We start from the raw sequence: 18571 nt of genomic DNA on the forward strand, positions 1-18571 counted from the left end.
GAAGCCTAATTAGACAATAAGAAAAAAGGGTATACTAGGGCTTGAAAGAAGAGAAAAAAGTAAGGTAAAATATAATTTAGGAAAACAACAAAGAGAAATTATTTATAAGCATATATTTGCTAAAAAGTAGCAGGATGATTTTATTCAGAGCCCATATTTTAAAGATGGCAAACATCTCCTCTTTTCCCTCTTATAATCTGTAATCACTGGCATGCCTTTGTGACTTTTATTCTAGAATGTAAGCTCTGGGAGAGCAAGGAGTGTGTCTATTTTGTTCATTTGTACCTGCTCAGTGCCTGGCATGGCACCTAGTACTGGTACGTTCTCAGTGGACATTTTAAAAATATAATGTGAGCTCCATTTATTAAATGCTTCCTCCATGACCAATACTGTGCTGGACCTGTCACAAATGGGTTAAAACGTAGTCTAGTAACTCTTGGAGGTAAATCTTACCATCCCAGTTTTAACAGATCTTGCAAATGAAGGCCTCCTGAGAAAGTTACTGTCTGAAAATATTAATATGTGAGGGCTTCCAGTTTCCTCCCTTTCCTTTGCTTTGCTGAACTTCTTTCCCTCATCTCACTCTCTATGGAAGAAAAAATGAAAGCCAAGCTCTTGAATTCTGGCAGGAAAAGTGGAGAAACGGAGCAGAAACCTATGATCTTCAGGGTGCTGTGCATAAGGGTTGGGGTGGGAGGGGTGAGGGCATGCCTTGTCAGGACTCACGCAGGACTGTGCATGCTTAGAGGAGAGAGGGGTGGTGGAGACAAGGTAGGGGGACAGGAGAGCAAAGTTGGCAGGAGAAGAGTGTGACCTGTGCCTCATTATTTGATCCTCTTAAATGTATGACAGGGAAGTGTGTCATGAAGTGAGTCATGAGTGAACTTTCTGGGGGCACAGATGCACCTCTCAACATAGCCATGTTCCTGGTTTGACCAGAGCTTCCAGGGTTTCGAGACATCAAGGTGTAATGAAAGATGTGTCTCCACGGTCATTGAATGTGACCCCATGTTATTAATTTCACCAAGACCTCACTGGGCTTACAAGGACCCCAGGCTTAATCTGTATTATTCTCAAAGTGTCTCTATGCCCACAGGAGCACACCTTAAATTAGGATCATTGCCTGTTCCCCAAATCTGACACCCTTTGGGAAACTATTTGGGAAAGGCGTCAGACTAAAACACTGGTTCTCTCTCATCTTGTAAGGGCTTAGAACAAGTGTTGTTGTTGTTTTTTAATTGCTAAGTCATGTTTGACTCTTTGTGACCCCATGGACTGTAGCCCACTAGGCTCCTCTGTCCATGGGATTTCCCAAGCAAGAATACTGGAGTTGGGTTGCCTTTTCCTTCTCCAGTTAAGACAAGTGACTGTCCCTCAAATTCACTTTTCGTCCTTTGTAAAGTATGAGTGATATTTATCTCTACTAGTTGTAAAATACTGTGACAATAAATTGAGATTAATGCCTATGGAAGTGATTATTAATAAAGTTTGTCCCAAGCATTTAGCTTTGAAAACTGTTGTCATTCATTCACGTAATGAATGTTTATTCAGCACATACCTTGTAATAGGTACAGTTATAGGCCAGGGGTGAATTCAGTGGACAAAATGGGCAAAAATCTCTGCTCTCACAGAACTTGCATTTTAGTGGTCAGAGACAATCAATAAATAAGTAAAACCCATAGTAGGTCAGAAGCTAATGGGTGCTGAGAAGAAAAGAGAAGTTGTGACAATGTTAAAGAGAGTGATCAAAGAAGGCCTCACTGAGGAGTTAACAGTGAAGTCATAAGCTTAAGGAGTTGAGGAATCAGACCTGGGGATATCTCAGGGAAGAATGTTCTAGGACAAAGTGAACCACTGGTGCCAAGACCCTTGGGTGGAAGCACGCCAATGTGGGAGGGAGTAAGGGGGAGAATAGTAAGGTCACAGGGAACCTCTTCTTGGTGGGCCTTAGAGGTCACTCCAAGGACACTGTTCTCTCTCGGTGATGGGGGAGTCTTGGACAGGGGTGTGACATGAGATAATTTATATTTTAAAAGGGATAGCTTGTATTTTAAAGGGGGTCCTCTGGTTTTTTTGTTGAGACTGGCAAGGGTAGAAATGAGACTGCTTGGGGGTGGTCACAGTGATTCAGAAAGAGATGTCGGGTCTTGGAACACAGTGGAATGGAAGTGGTGAGTAGATCTGGGGAGAGATGGTGGCACTCCAGACATTTTCTGAATGGGGAGCCTCCAGGATTTGTTGTGAATTTGACTTGGGGCTTGAGATGAGATAACAAGTCAAGGATGATGCCAGCTTGTGGCCTGAGCAACTGGAAAAATAGAACCACCCTTTAATAAGATGAGGAAAGACTATGAAAGGAGTAGGTTTAGGGAGGAAAGATTAGGAAATCAGTTGGGAACATGCTAAGTGTGAGATGTTCATTAAATGCCCAGCAGATGAGACCAGTGGATAAATGAGCCTGGACTTCAAGAGAGATGGGGCCAGAGATAGCATGTAGGTACTTAGACCCGTGAGACTAGATGAGATCATCAAGGGGGTGAATGTGTTACTGAACTGGGTTCTTGAACTCGTTAATCAATAGACATTGATAAGAGAGAGGATGAGGAATTCAGGCAAGGCTTCATTGGGACTTATGCTACAGCACAAAGGAATGAGAAGAAGTAATAGATTCCCTTCCTCAATCTCCAACTGACAGGGGGGCTAGTTTCTTAAATTGGGTGTGAGAGCAGGTCAGTGTGTTGGCAGGGGAGTCACTGAGGTTGGTCTCCCCGTGCCCTGGTGGTGCTGTGTGCAGTACCCTGCTTTTGCTCCAGGCCCCAGAGATGGCAGATGGGTTTTGGCCTTTGTGTATCTTATTGTTCATGATTTGCCTCAACTGTGCATGCACACAGTTGTTTTTAGTCGCTTATGCTATGCTATGCTATGCTAAGTCACTTCAGTTGTGTCCGACTCTGTGTGACCCCATAGACGGCAGCCACCAGGCTCCCCTGTCCCTGGGATTCTCCAAGCAAGAACACTGGAGTGGGTTGCCATTTCCTTCTTCAATGCATGAAAGTGAAAAGTGAAAGTGAAGTCGCTCAGTCGTGTCTGACTCTTAGCGACCCCATGGACTGCAGCCCACCAGGCTCCTCCATCCATGGGATTTTCCAGGCAAGAGTACTGGAAGTTTCTTTGTATTCTATTGCTGGAGGAGACGTTTGTCCAGATGCAAGTATTCCAGTAAAGGGTCCCAGGTTCCAGCCTGTCTCAAATGTTAGTTAAGAAGAAAAGAGAGGCAGTCTAAGGGTTGAGCCTTGGGATTTTCAAATATTAAGAATTTGGGTTGACAAGGATGAATTAGCAAAGAGGGCTAAGAAGGAGGGGTCAGTAGGTTGGTAAAGGACCTGTAAGCCAAGTGAAGAAAGTATTACAAGGAGGAAGGAGTTAGCAACTGGGTCAAATGCTGTTGAAAATTTATGTGAGATAAAGCCTAAAAATTGAACACTAGATTTATTCTAGTGACGATCCTTCGGGTGAAATAATGGGGGAAAAGTCTGATTTAAGCAGTTTTAAGACAGAATTGGAGAAGGAAATGGCAACCCACTCCAGCGGTCTTGCCTAGAGAATCCCAGGGACAGGGGAGCCTGGTGAGCTGCTGTCTATGGGGGTCGCACAGAGTCAGACACGACTGAAGCGACTTAGCAGCAGCAGCAAGAGAGAATGGGGAACAATGAAAATAGAACTTTTTGAGGAGTTTAATTATAAAATGGAGCAGAGAGATAGGATGGTGGCTTGAGGGGAAAGAAGAGTCAAGAGAAAGGGTTAAAATTTTTTTTTTTAGAAATTTAAATATAGTCTCTGTGCTATTCTTTACAGTTTCAGAACTTATTTGTCTTTTAATTGACATTTATACCTTGGGTCACCTTCATCCATTTTTGCCCATCACCCCACAACTCTGCCTCTGGCAACCACCAGTCTCTTCTCTGTTTGTTTGAGTTTGAGTTTTTTAGATTCCAAATGTACATGAGATCATTCACTGTTTGCCTTTCTCTGTCTGATCAGGGCTCATCCAAGTTGTCACAAATGATAGGGTTTCCTTTTTTATGGCTCTGAATAATATTCCACTGGGTAAATACCACATTCTCTCTATCCATTCATTTGTTGATGGACCCTTAAGTTGTTCCATATCTTGGCTACTGTAACTAATGCTGCAGTGAACACAAAATTTTTGATGATTTTTTTTTTTTTTCAATGAAAATTAACAAAGTATTTTAATAAATGTATAGTCATAACTTACAATTAGCCCATTTCTTATGTGACTTATAATTTTATTTATTTATTTTTTTTATTCTTCCAATTTTATTTTATTTTTAAAAATATGGAACGCTTCACGAATTTGCGTGTCATCCTTGCGCAGGGGCCATGCTAATCTTCTCTGTATCGTTCCAATTTTAGTATATGTGCTGCCGAAGCGAGCACTGATGATTTTTAAAAATAGAAAAAAACGCAAAACGGGATGTTGACTCAGCAGAGGGAAAAACTGGTGACTGGGAGGAGAGAGGAGAATTGCCGGAGTGATGACCTTGCAGTGTAGATAGCATGGGAACTGGGGGCTGTGTGGGTCTAGGCGTAGGGGCTTGCAGGAAATCCATTTGGATTCCTTCCATTTATTCCCAGTGAGGTAGGAAGCAAGGTCATCAGCCCTAAAAGGTGGATAAGAGGCAATTTCCACGCCTTTTTTTTTTCTTCGCCTAGTAGCCAATTAACCATTCTCCAATCACTTCTAACATTGGAATTTTCTGTGTCCCTCCCTTGTTCTCACTGCTACCATCTTAATCAAGTTCAAATCATACTATGTCAGTGTTGTAACGTTATAACCTCTCAGCCACCACCCTCGTTCTATTGCAGCCTGCTGTGCATACAACTGCTGGCTCACGCTTCCTAAAATATGAATCTCCTTCTGCTGGGGTCTTACTCAAAACGCTTTCTTGGCAGCCCATTAAAGAGGATGAAGGCCACATACGCAGTGAGGGCTTTAGGCCTCTGGAAACCCTTCTTGGTTCAAAAGAACTGGCCGTGTCATCTCACTGTGCCCTGCATTGCCACTTTTAATCCTGATTCCACCCTCTCCTGTGCAAGCTGGTTCTGTGACCCAAGGGAAGCTGAGACTTCTCTATGCCTGATTTTCATCTGTAAAAAGAGGATATAATGGGACATACCTCTTATGAGTGTTGCTGCTGCTGCTGCTAAGTCGCACCAATCATGTCCGACTCTGTGCGACCCCATAGACGGCAGCCCAACAGGCTCCCCCATCCCTGGGATTCTCCAGGCAAGAATTCTGGAGTGGGTTGCCATTTCCTTCTCCAATGCATGGAAGTGAAAAGTAAAAGTGAAGTCACTCAGTTGTGTCTGACTCTTAGTGACCCCATGGACTGTAGCCTACCAGGCTCCTCCATCCCTGGGATTCTCCAGGCAAGAGTACTGGAGTGGGGTGCCACTGCCTTCTCCAATGAGTGTTGCTAGAATTCAATAAGACTATCACAGTGTTTATTTAGAATAGTTACTGGTATAGTATAAACACTCAATCAGATTCAGCTATTCTTTTTTTTTTAAGATTTTTTCAATGTGGACCTTTTTTTAAAGTCTTTACTGAATTTGTTTCAATAATCCTTCCGTTTTAAGTTTTGGCTTTTTTGCATGTGGACTCTTAGTTCCCTGATCAAGGATCAAACCCCCAACCCCTGCATTGGAAGGGGAAGTCTTAACCAGTGGACCTCCAGGGATGTCCCAGCTTCAGCTCTTCTCATTCTATCTGAAACCCCTTCCCTTACTTCCTGATAGTCTTCCCTGTTCTCTAAGACACAGCTGGCATGTCTTTCCCCCCATGAACTGTTTCTTGCTCATCCTTTCCTTCCTGCACTGATCTCTCTTCTTTCTCTCCATCATTTTGGCGTGTCCCCAGATGCTCTGTCAGTGTGATTTTCATGCGCCAGTGTTAAAATGCCCTCATAGCTTCAGCTAAAGTGTGGATTTCTTGAGGACAAAGGTCATGTCTCTTAAGCTGTTACAGCCCTGTTCCCTAGCAAGTTGCTGGACTCTCAGGACTTCAGATTTGACAGGGGGTATTTGACCTGTTCATTTGTTGAAGGGGTAAATTTGTTTGTCGTTCAGTCTGAAGCCTGTGTGTCCTCTCTCCCACGTGCCTGCTTCATAGCATATGCAGCTGGTCTGCAGCTGAATTCATGGGTCTGGCACTTCCTCTCCAGAGACCTCACGGCAGCTCTGCCAACATCTGCCCTTCTGGCCACTTTTTAGGATGGCTTTTCAGTTCCCTACATGTTTATGGCCTCATCTTCTTTTCCTCTGCCTTCTCCAGTGTTAGAAAGCTGTCTTTTCCTCTCTTAAGAGAGCAGTTGCCCATCTCCAAGCTTTGTTTCCTCCTTTTGTCTCTTTCCCAAGGCACCTTGGCTTTGAAGAGGCTGCTGAAAAGGAGCAGATTATTTCATCTTTTATGATCAGCAAAGGAAAAAGTAGGAGGCTTCATAAGGAAAATTGGCAAGATCTAAAGTTATTTGCATTTCATACGAATCAAAAGTTTTCTAAGTTTTTTTTTTCTTTTTTAAAAAAAGAACTGTCAAATAAACCAAGAAAAAAAAAAATTGATCTGAACATTGAAACACCTGCTGCAGACCTGGGGGCTTTGAATTTAGCAGCTTTAGTTTGGGCCCAAGAAATTCTCTGAATTAGAAAGGCTCCTTGGCTTGCTGCAACATTTCATTCCTAACGTCACTCTTCCCTTTCCTTTTAGAATACAGCAGAGCCAAAGAGCTCCTCTGTGTGCCTGTGGACGTGACAGACACTCTGAGATGTTTTAGAGAGACCTTGGAAAAATCCAAATATCACAACAGATCAATCCGGCACAGCAGAAAGTTGCTTTCGTTATTTCTCGCACAGACACAAGGTGAAATACAGTCATTCCCGTTGTTCCTGTGCACCTGTGGGGAACGGGTTCTGGGACCCCCTGTGGATACCAAAATCGTGGATGCACACGTCCCTTACAGTCAGCTCCCCCCTCCCTAGTATCCATGGCTCTGCATCTCCAGAAGCAGAGGGCTGACTGTACTTGCTCTGTGTTCCTGTCTCTTTATTTTCACAGGGTATCATCCTGTGGGTCTACCATGTTCTGTACTAGGTTCCTCCTTCCCCCACTTCCATGCCCGCTTTCAGCTGCCTTTCACTCTTTCTTCTTGTCCAGTGGATCACACCTCTGTTTCCCACTCTTGATTCCAACCAAAGCACTGCCTCCCTCATGTTTTTATGCCTTCTGAGTATACTCCCTTGAGTGGAGTAAATACGAAAGCAGTGTTAATGTTTGATTCTATACCTCTGTGTCCTTACTCTTTGCTTTGCAAGTATGGTGCTATAGTCTTGTTTTATTTTCATAAGTAGATGAATTGATTCATACAGAATTAACTACACAGTCTTTTACCAAAGCACTACTTATCAATGTCAAAGAAATAGATGCATTTTAATATACACACCAGTAAAATTCCTTATTAATACCATAGATTTTCATCTTAGCTTAAAAAAAAGATATTCATTATGTTTGGTTACTTTACACTTGTTTTCTCCCTTCTCAAAATCTATTGATTTGTAAACTCAGTCAAAGCAGGGCTTCAAGTGGTTAACCTCAGGGAGAAAAAGGATACTCAAATGTAGGTTAAGAAATCCCAAATTACCTACATTTAGGTAATCTAAAATCCTAATTTATGTTTATAATCCTTACTTTTCAAATTTATCAGAATAATGAAAATAAATTTATATTAATAAACTTAAAATAATTATATTTTAAAGTTATTAATAATAGATTTAAATTTAGCATCTAAGATGCTAATATTCTCTGAACTGATTTTTTAGAAATTAAACCAATTTTTTTTACAACTACTGACAAAAGTTTACTTATGTATATAATATATGTATCTATGTATGTATATATGTATATATATATAATGTATGTGTGTATGCATGTATGAATGCATATATGTGTCATTGTTGCTCCCCTTCTCCCCCGAGAAAGCACTTGTTATGATATGTGCCCACAGTTTTTGGTTGTATTGTCCACAGACACACTTAGCCCTCCATATCATGTTTTGGAGCTTCCCTGTGGCTCAGATGGTAAAGAATCTGCCTGTAATGCGGGAGACCTCGGTTCAATTCTTGGGTTTGGAAGATCCCCTGGAGGAGGGCATGGCAACCCACTCCAGTATTCTCACGTGGAGAATATCCATGGACAGAGAAGCCTGGAGGGCTTATAGTCCATGGGGTCTCAAAAAGTGGGACACAGCTGAATGACTAAGCACAGCATATCATGTTTAAACTTCCTTTGGTTATGGTGTACATTAACAGTGGTTAAGGGCATGAATTGAAAAAAAGCAGACGCAATTCCTAAGGATGGTTTATACCACTTCATTCTGAATTTCACCTAGTATTAATACCCTCAGAAGTTTATCTCCAGTCCTTGGCTGTAGACCTAAATCCATTTTAGCTTCTCTCTCTCTGAGGTTTTAAACTCCTTCCCCAAGAATATTTTTCCCTTTCTTTTCCCTGTGTGTTCTCTGACCTTACACAGACACAGATTCTTTCCTATTTCTTTCCCCTTAGGTCAGAACTACCTGTACATTGCGCCTATCCCAGAGGTCTCTGCCCCAGAGGCAAACTAACATCTTAATGTTGGAAACTCTTTTTAAAAAAGTAAACTCAAACTGTGCAACTTCTCCCCCTGATCCCCAGGAGGAGCAAAGCATTATTTCAGCATTCACTTTCCAGCAAACTGCCCTCTGTACTACTCCTTCTGAGGTAACACGAGTGTAGAGCACATCGACACACACCTGGGCTCTTCAGAAATGGTTCCAGACACAAAGTTTAAAGAAACAGAGTCCCTCCAACTGTAAATGAGGCTCAACTCTATGTAAAACCCTTCCTTCTCCCTTTCTATTTCTCCTACTTTTCCCCTCCTCTTAAACTTCCCTTTTTTCTCCATTTTTAAGCTTCTTTTAAAAATTTTCCCATGAATTTAGGAGACAAAGGAGGAGTGAACAATTTAAAATTTGCTACTGGGAAGGTGGAGTTTTCCATGGGGACAGAAGAGATGCACATGCCAACACCCCCCGACCTTTCTCAGGAGCACTTCCGAGTTTTCAGCTCAGTGGAGAAGAGCAAGCTTCCCTCCTCACAACTTGGACTCGTAATTTCTTCTTATTATGAAACTATTAGTAAGGTTTATTCATTACATGTTCATTTTCAATATAATCTGCCACATTAATGTTGAGATTGCATTTGGTCTTGAAATGATACCTTTTTTAATATATTTTTTATTGACATATAGTTGATTAACAATATTGTGTTAGTTTCATCTGTACAGCAAAGTGATTTGGTTATATGTACGTGTATATATTTTTTAGATTATTTTACATTATAGGTTATTACAAGATATTGAATATAGTTACCTGTGCTGTACAGTAACTGAAATATCATCTGTAGAAGTGGGATGAAAGAGCTTGAACATAGACTCTATTCATCACACCCTTGTAGGCAGTAACAGAGCAGTAAGGAGACGGGCCGCTGCCACCCGCCTCCTGTGATCGTCTCTCCAGCCTAGCTGTTACCATTGCGAGATTCTAGGCGCCCTCCCGCTCATCCCACTTTAACTGAATCTGTGAACCGTTTGTTGAGATGTGGCCACTGTTATGTGCTTTTGCTTTGCCCCAGCTGGTTCCGTTTTCCTTGTCTTTCCACTTGATTTGGCGTTTCTACAAATTCAGCAGTATAAATTCAACATGTTGTAGATCCAATGTCCCTATTTTTTACAACAGAAAATATTCCCCCTTTAGTGCCTGAAATAAAATTTGTATTAATATACTCTTCCTGTACAGATTATTTAAAAAAATAAATATGAAGTCCTAAATATAAATTGAAGGATAAATTAAATGAAATCACTTTATAATAAAAGAATCTGTTTGTTAATATGTAAGAGCTTAGATGGGCTTCCCAGGTGGCTCAGTGATAAAGAACCTGCCTGCCAATGCAGGAGATGTGGGTTCAGTCCCTGGGTTGGGAAGATCCCCTGGAGAAGGACATGGCAACCCACTCCAGTATCCTTGCCTGGAGAATTACACAGAGAAGTCTGGTGGGCTAAAGTCCATAGGGTTGCAGAGTCAGATACGACTAAGTGACTAAATGACAACAGTTGCAGCAAGAGCTTAGGCGCCAGAGGTACAGAGAGTCAATCAGATGCTCATATATTGTATGTAAGATATACAGAATACATAGGAATATGGCAGCTGCAAATGCAGACTGATACAAGTGTATTATATTGGTGACTCAGGTACTATCAGCATTGTTAATTTTGGTGCCATGATTTTCTAAAATGGCAAATGTAGGGCATTCTGAACAAAAACTAAAATATTACAGGGATTGCATTTCTGGAAAACTGCGCATTTTGAAAACATGTAAAAATACCCTTTTATGTATAAAATGAAGTTAGATGTTAGACTCAGATAATTATCTACAAGTTTCTCATCTTTTTCCTCCCTGTGGGGGAAGGTTCTGTACACTGCAGGGCCCCCCAGTGCCAGGTCCTCACTGAGGAAACACTAGCAGTTGCCCCATTGTGACAAATAACAGCCCCCTCCCTTACATTTCTTAAATACCCACTAGCCAATAGAGCTACCCTCATTAGGAACCAGTGCCATGTTAGATGGGGTTTTTTTGGCTACACATCTTGGAATGCATGCATTCCTCAGAAAGCAACAACAAATTCAGGTGATAGTAAAGATGTGCTTTTTTGTATTTGGGTGAAGGAAGAATCTGATATGCTGCACTCTTGTCACATCTCTGATCAAAACCAAACCATTCAAGTCTTCCCATCTGCTGTAGAATAGTGTTCACATTTTTCCAGTTGGCATTCAGATGCCTCAGTAATCTTACCACTACGGCTTCTTCAACTTCCCCCAAAACCATATTCTGGCCACATATGACATTTCTATATTTTATACCCAGTTCGATCTCCCTTGTATGCTTTTTCTAGATTTTTCCTCCTTCACCATCTTGACCTGCCTCACTCTTACGCTATCTACTTTATTCATGTTTCCTACCTGTTAGATCCAATCTTGTTTCCTCCCTCTTAGATCCACTTTCCTACTCCCTAACATTCAAACAGAACATCATTTGTTCTCTATAGCTATATTGTGTGACATTTAGAGGGTCTATTAACTTGAAGTTTGCTTATCTACACAGTCAAGGTATAAAGCAATTTAAAATATTCTTGCACATATAAAGGAAATATTTTACAGGGACTGACATTTTTCTTTCACCTGATTAAAAATACAGATGTTCTTCAAACCAGCAATCAAAGAAGTCTTCATGTGCAGGCGTTGCATGAACTTGGAAATCTTCTCATCTTCGCACAGAAGAAAAGGTAGCTTATAGGAGTCAGTAAAACAGGGAGAACTCTGTTCACCTGAAAAATGTTTAACTATTGTGAAAAAAAGCACCATCTTTCATAAATTTTAGTTCTTGGATAATATTCCATTGCTGTGTTTTAGTCATCAAATGCTACCGGAGAGAAACGGTTATGAGCAATAAATGGCACAGATCCATTCTCTAACATTTTGATGAAAATGTTTATTCAATGCATTTTCTTTCCTTTTTGAAAGATAGATTTAACAACACAGATCTCATGCTGCCTGATGCCCCACTTCTGTTTCAGGGCTGCTTTTAAGTGTTGGAGTCAAGCTCTGGATGAAATTTTCAGAAAAGAAGATATGCTCCATACATGGAAGGAGATTGGCAGCTCACTCACCAGTGCCACTGATGGCTGGTCACCTCCAGGTTCCAAAGACTACAGTGAGGAGCTCCTGTCCAAAGGCGGCATCTGGGGGTGTTTGCAGGGAGCGGTGATATCAGCAAAGATAGCACAGTGAGTATGACGCTGGAGCCATTTCCGTAGGACCTGGGGCCTTCCTTCATGGGCTACCCACCCAGGCCATGTAGGGTGCCTCACACACACTGGGTTCTTGGGCAGCTCCATTCATATCCTATAGGCTTATTATACACTTTACTTGTTTGTGCTGTTGCTCGTTTATGGCCGTCTCCTTTCCTGTAACCAGGGCTACCTCTGGAATGTGAGCACTGCGTGGGCTCAGGTCTTTGCTTTGTTCACCAGTGTATTCCAAGTGCCCAGCATGGAGATGGCATTCAGTAACTGTTGAATGAATGACTGAGTGGATAACAGTTGGTAGGTGAGCAAGAATAACAGCGTGGAGGCAGGCCAACTACGCTTAATTTAAGAGCCTCCTAATAACTCTGGGCGCCCCCTGGCAAGTTACTCATCCTCTCTGAGCCTAACTATTCTCATCTGTAAACCATGGTGACAGAAATCACATGACATACCATATTCATTTGCTACTACAGACTAGTGACAGAATATCAATCTGTGAGAAATTTACCATCTCACAATCTTGGGGTCTTGACATCTGAGATTAAGGTGTTCCCAGGGTGCTGCTTTCTTCTGAGGCCTCTCTCCCTGCTTGTAGATAACTCTCTTCTCAGTCTCTTCTCATATGTTCTTCCTTTTTGTGTGTGTCTGTGTCCTAATCTCCTCTTGTAAGGACACCTCTCATATTAGATGACGGCCTACCCTAATGACTTCCTTTTAACCTGATCGCCTCTTTAAAGATCCCATTTCTTAGTCACATTCTGAGGTTACTAGGGGTTAGGATTTCAACTTAGGAATTTTGGGTGTGCAGGGGTGCTTATGTGTCAGTGGCTCAGTCGTGTCCAACTCGTTGAGATGCCATGGACTGTAGCCCGCCAGACTTCTCTTCCTGTGGGATTTTCCAGGTAAGAATACTGGCTGCTGCTGCTAAGTTGCTTCAATCGTGTCCAACTCTGTGCGACCCCATGGACTACTGGAGTGGGTTGCTATTTCCTTCTCCAGGGGATCTTCCTGATCCAGGGATTGAACACGGGTCTCCTGTATTGGCAGGCAGATTCTTTACCAGTGAGCCACCAGAGAAGACCCAGTGGGGCATATAATTAAGCCCATATCACAGACTGTATTAGTTTCCTCTTGATGGTGTAACAAATTCCACAAAATTCAGTGGCCTGAAACAATACTGATTTATTGTTTTATGGTTATGGAGGGCGGAGGTCCTAAAATCCTAGTGTTGGCAGGGCTGAGCTACCTCCAGAGGTTCTGGGGGTGAATCTGTTGTTGCCTGTCTCAGCTTCCCAAGGCCTCCTGCATTCTTCATCTTCTGTCTTCAGGACCCACAGACTCTCATCTTCCTTTCTGTCAGTATGCTTCTATCCTCACATCTTCTCTGACTCTGACCCTCCTGTCTTTCTCTTAAAGGACCATTGTGATTAGATTGAACCCATGTGGATAATTTGGTAGAACTTTCCCTCCCATCTCAGGGCCCTTAATTTAATCACATCTGCAGGTTTTTTGTTTTTTGTTTTTTTTTCACTGCATCATATAACTGGAAGGATCTTAGTTTCCCGACCAGATCATAGATTGAACCTGGGCTCTCAGCAATGAAAGCGTTGAGTCCTAACTGTGGGACCACCAGGGAATTCCCTTTTTTTTTTTGGTTTTTGCCACATGAGCAACATATGCATAGATTTAGGGAATTAGGATGTTGGAATCATTGGGCAGCCATTTTTCAGCCTCCCACACATGGCGTATGTGGAAGCCTTATCACAATGCCTTATGTCTACTTAGGACTCACAAATATCTTAAATATTTGATTAAGGTGAAAAACATAAAATGTATGAAGAGAGTAGAGGTACAGGTTTCCCTTACCTCTGTAGTTACATTATAGGGCATGGTTAGGCAAAATATGTGCACAATATTTTGAGCTGTAGAGAAAATTTTTAAAAATAGTAACTTGTCTTAGTTCACGATCACATTGTTTTCAGAAAATTAGCATTTGGGCAAGGGAAGTATGGAATTACCATTTTAAAAGTATAAAACGTTCAAAGATTTAAAAAAACAACTCTGTTTGATTTTTCTTTTGCTCTTCTGAGAAGGAACTCTTCCTTTCACACACACACACACGCACACACACAGAGTCCCCATACAAGTCTGAGTTTATAATTTAGTAGCACTTGTCAGCAGAGAACAGAAAAGCTGAGAAAGGTTCCCAGCTTGAAAAGAACAGCTTACAGCTTTCCTGCCAGAGGACACCTTAGGGTCTCTGGGCCTCTGAAGTTGTTAGTGATTTTCAATCAACAGAAAGTCATTTCCTGGGTTACCCAGCTGGAAGTCTGACTTCCACAGGCTCTAAGGTACTCCAGGGGTTTTGGCTATTCTTGGAGACTCCCTGAGGAGAAGAAACTTTTCTCTCCCACTGCTCAGCAGGCAAAGCACCTCACAAAGAAGCTGAACTCAGACTGGTGTTATTAATACAGTGAAGTCCACTGGTGTTAAAATAAGACTTGGGAGAAGGTAATGTGGTTTATAGTCACAAATGTGAGTTTGTGAGTCATAAATGTAAAGAAAACTCAGACTCTACTAAGGGACATAAAATGAGACAGTAATAAACACAGAGTTACCTCAATCTTTGGTGGAAAGATTTAATATCATAAATGGATCCATAATGTACTGCTGGTGAGGAAATACAGTGTTTTAGTCTATGAGAAGAAATTAATTAATTGTGCTCCTTAAAAAATTTTAAAACTGTGCACCTCCGTTTCCCCAAAATTCCACTTCTAGGGATTTATCCAGTGGAAGTAATAGGACAAGTGCTCAAAAATGTAGGTATGACAATGTTTGTTTCAACAATGGAAAAATCCAAATGGAGATGAATATTTTAATACTCTGGTACATGTGTCTGATAAAAATATTAAAGTTCTGTAAAATAATTATATAACTGATTATGTTCAATAATAGAAAATTTGTTTATAAAAATGTGTATTGCCTAATTTCAGTCTTAATGTGAATGTACATCTGTATACTTATATGTAGAAGGAAATCTAGAAGGAAAGTGACTGAAATGTTACTGGTAATTATGTTTGCTGCTGCTGCTGCAATCATGTTTAGGTGGTAGCCTTATTGGTGAATTCCTCATTTTATTTTTTTCTGTCTTTGAATGTTTTAAATCTTACATGAGAATGTAGCACTTTTAGAATTAAAAATTAAATTTTTAATTTTTAATTTTATTAAAGGCTACTTAAATTTTGAGTTAAAATCTATGAGTATTAGAGTTGTATTTATGTAAAAATATTCTTGGAACATTGTCTCTGAATCAGTTTCTTTTTCTTATACTTAGATTTATTCAGACATTGGATGTTGAAAAGAGAACCAATTGTTGCCTTTTATCAGCATTACTCTTTCAGGTAACACTTCATATATATCATTCTGTAGTAGCACAGCCATTTAATTAGTAAAAATTTTAAAAAATGCAGTGGTTTATTACATTCATAAAACTGACATTAGGAAAATACCATAAACCTTGATTAAGTATCCCACGCCCATCTTTCCTTTGATGACTGAGCCCCTGTGGCATTTCCACCTTTAGTATTCAGCAGGTCAGTTTTCTCTTGTTCACTGTAGATGGAGAAGTTTTACAGATGAGGAAACTGAGTCTCCTGTCCTTCTTTCATGGAGCAGTGAAGCCAGTCTGATTGAGTCTAAAGGGTTGCCCTGCCTTATCTTGAAATAAACTTTTGCTTAATTGCATGATGTAAAATACGCCATATAATGCAAGCCAAAAATATGTTGAAGACTACAGAAGTAGAGTGTCTGCAGTTCTTAGTTTGATTTTACTGAAGAAGAAAGGAGCTTTTATCCAAAATTTAAGACATTCTGAGATTCAGGAATGTAGCCAGGGGTTTCTGCAATCTCCTGGAGGTCCTATTTATTTTGAAGGATGGAACACCCTTGTTCTGAGAGTCTGATAGCTTATGAAATCTGGGTGTATAAGATCTTTGAGACAGGTTTCTTGGAGTATATAGCCAGATTTTTTAGTTTTCTTATGTTCCATACACCTCTTGCCAATGTTTCAAAGGGAAGAGGTGGAAGAGGCAAGGATACAGAAGGAATGATAATCCGAATCAGATTTCTTCTGTTGCATCCTTTACTTTCTCCTGATATTCCTCATTTTTGAAGATAATGCTGTTTATGTTTTAGAAAATAAGTAATTTTTTGCTTAAATGTAGACAGCATTTCTTAGTAATTCGACAACTAAAATAAAAATTAGCTCTGGGATTTATTTTAAAAGTCTGTTCATTCTTTTCATGATTTTAAACTAAAAATTAAACAATTGCATAATATTTTAGACTAGGTATAAGTTTAATGAGCAGTCTGATTAAAGTTATTCCTGATACATACATTAAAATAATTTGATGATGCATTTGTCATCAAGAAATGTCATTGTTTAAGAAAACATAAGAAGCACTCCTAAATGTACAATTTGATTTTGTGTATTCATCTTGTTTCCGAATGTCTGGCACAATATTGATCATATAAATTGTATTTAGAAATAGTGGTCAAATTAAACTGATTACCTTTTCACTTAATTCAGTTAAAAATTTAGAATTACCTGTGCTTGATTTAGACTTCTGAAGTATGTTTTTCTTTCCTCTACTTGTGGGTTGGTAGAGTGGAGAAAACAGATTTTTGAGTCAAATAGTCAAAATTTTTGAATCTTCTTTTTGCCAGCATTAACTGGGTGACCTCAAAGAAGTTAATTGTTTCAGCCTCAATTATATCACTTGTGAGATAATAAGTCTTCCTTCTAGGGGTGGGTTAAGTGAGGATTAAATGAGATAATATTTATGAGGAATAAACTAAGAGTGCCCAACACAAAGTCAACTCTCAACAAATGATAAAATAATGATAATTTATTCTTAAAATAATAAATATCCAACTACCATGGGGTTTAAAAGGCCCATTGTCAGTGATAAAGCATTTGGAACCTGTAGTGATGAGAATATAAATAAGTACCTTTCATTGACGCTTTCAAACTGTGGTGTTAGAGAAGACTTTTGAGAGTCCCTTGGATAGCAAGGAGATCCAACCAGTCAATCCTAAAGGAAGTCAACCCTGAATATTCATTGGAAAGACTTATGCTGATGCTGAAGCTCCAGTATTCTGGCCACCTGTTGTGGAGAACTGACTCATTGGAAAAGACCCTGATGCTGGGAAAGATTGAGGGCAAGAGGAGAAGAGGGTGACAGGATGAGACAGATGGATGGCACCACTGACAATGGACATGATTTTGACCAAACTCCAGGAGATAATGAAGGACGGGGAAGCCTGGTGTGCTGTAGTTCATGGGGTCACGAAGTGTCAGACACTGCTTAGCAACTGATCAACAACAAACAGCCCTTTATTATAGGGTACAATGTGCTAGGCAACACAAAACACTTTGGGAAGGAATACACTTATTCCTTATATCCTTTAAATACTTATCTTTCTTGTTGTTACAAATGCAAGTTCCAGCTGTTCATTTCACCTTTTTCGTCCTCAGGGTTTGCTTAGAACCACACTGCCGCATCCTAAAGCTGAACGTTGCTACGCTCAGTATGAAATCACTCAGCTTCTCCCGGGCATCGAGCTCTTCTCAGACAGATATCGGGCTGACATCTGCTCCGTCATTGCGAGTTTATATTACGTCATCCGCGAGCTGCACTTTGCTAAGCAAAATCTAGTAGTAAGTGATTTGTAAAATCAACAAATCATAATTCATGGTGATATCTTACCCCACTTATATTGTACTTTTTACTTGGCAGGGTTAAATTTTACTATTGTTCTTGTGATCAATTCTTGTTAAACTTTTAAACTCTATTTTCAGGATTCTGATCTGTACTTCAAAATAAAATAATTAATGTTCTTTTTTTAACATCACTATTTGCATGCCATTTTGGATACAATAGCCAGGTCTATTTGATTTGGTTCTCTCTTTTTTTTTTTAACACTATTATTTATTGTTTTTTCCCCCTTAAGATATGGTAAAATTGACTAGAATGTTTAACTGGTCTGGAACACAGAAATCTAGTGGACTTATAACTTCACTTTATTAAGTCATGAAGGAATATCAATATCAAAACTATGGGAGTATTTCTTTATTGAGACAAACTTATCTTTGTATCTGTCTCATTTCTTCTATGTTAAGGGCACATCTAAGTGAAAAACAGATTCTAAATATGAAATTAAAGACACTTCTTAATATCCTAAGAAATTAAAACTCTCAAATAAAAACTCATTTCCTTTGGGAAAATAAGTCACAAATCATAAATTTGAAGTTGATTTCGTTTTAGACATAAATTAGTATTTTCTGTTGGTCATTATATTTATGGTTTCCTCCTTTATCTTAGTTTTTCTTTTTTCTTCCTCTGTGCTATTTCCTCTACTATTGTATGTCTTTTCCCACTGTGTTTGCTTCTTAATATCTGTTCTTTCTCTTTTTCTGCTTCTTTCCCTTTCCTCTATAATTTTAATACTTACTATTTTCTCATACGTTGTTTTCTGTTCTCTTGTTCTAAATTAACTCTCTGGTTTTGAAAAGATTTATTGTCCCCTGATATT

General features: G+C 39.9%; 1 protein-coding gene and 1 non-coding gene across 11 annotated transcripts in view; one reads left to right on the forward strand and one right to left on the reverse strand.

Annotated features, from left to right (window-relative positions):
- The window catches only part of CFAP54 (cilia and flagella associated protein 54), a 300763-nt gene that overhangs the window by 154918 nt on the left and 127274 nt on the right, over nucleotides 1-18571 (forward strand). For 9 of the 10 annotated variants that reach the window (XM_061416977.1, XM_061416975.1, XM_061416972.1 and 6 more), the window contains 6 exons: nucleotides 6788-6940; nucleotides 9057-9251; nucleotides 11368-11455; nucleotides 11747-11956; nucleotides 15312-15378; nucleotides 17514-17696. In XM_061416977.1, coding sequence (XP_061272961.1) covers nucleotides 6788-6940; nucleotides 9057-9251; nucleotides 11368-11455; nucleotides 11747-11956; nucleotides 15312-15378; nucleotides 17514-17696 — 896 coding nt within the window. The remainder of the gene's footprint in view (nucleotides 1-6787; nucleotides 6941-9056; nucleotides 9252-11367; nucleotides 11456-11746; nucleotides 11957-15311; nucleotides 15379-17513; nucleotides 17697-18571) is intronic. The other variant, XM_061416974.1, reaches the window with a different exon arrangement.
- On the reverse strand, nucleotides 4352-4458 carry LOC133249029 (U6 spliceosomal RNA). The gene has a single exon (XR_009736837.1). It is a non-coding gene; the product is annotated as a U6 spliceosomal RNA (small nuclear RNA).

This window comes from Bos javanicus, chromosome 5 (genome assembly GCF_032452875.1).
Source record: "Bos javanicus breed banteng chromosome 5, ARS-OSU_banteng_1.0, whole genome shotgun sequence".
Lineage (NCBI taxonomy): Eukaryota > Metazoa > Chordata > Mammalia > Artiodactyla > Bovidae > Bos > Bos javanicus.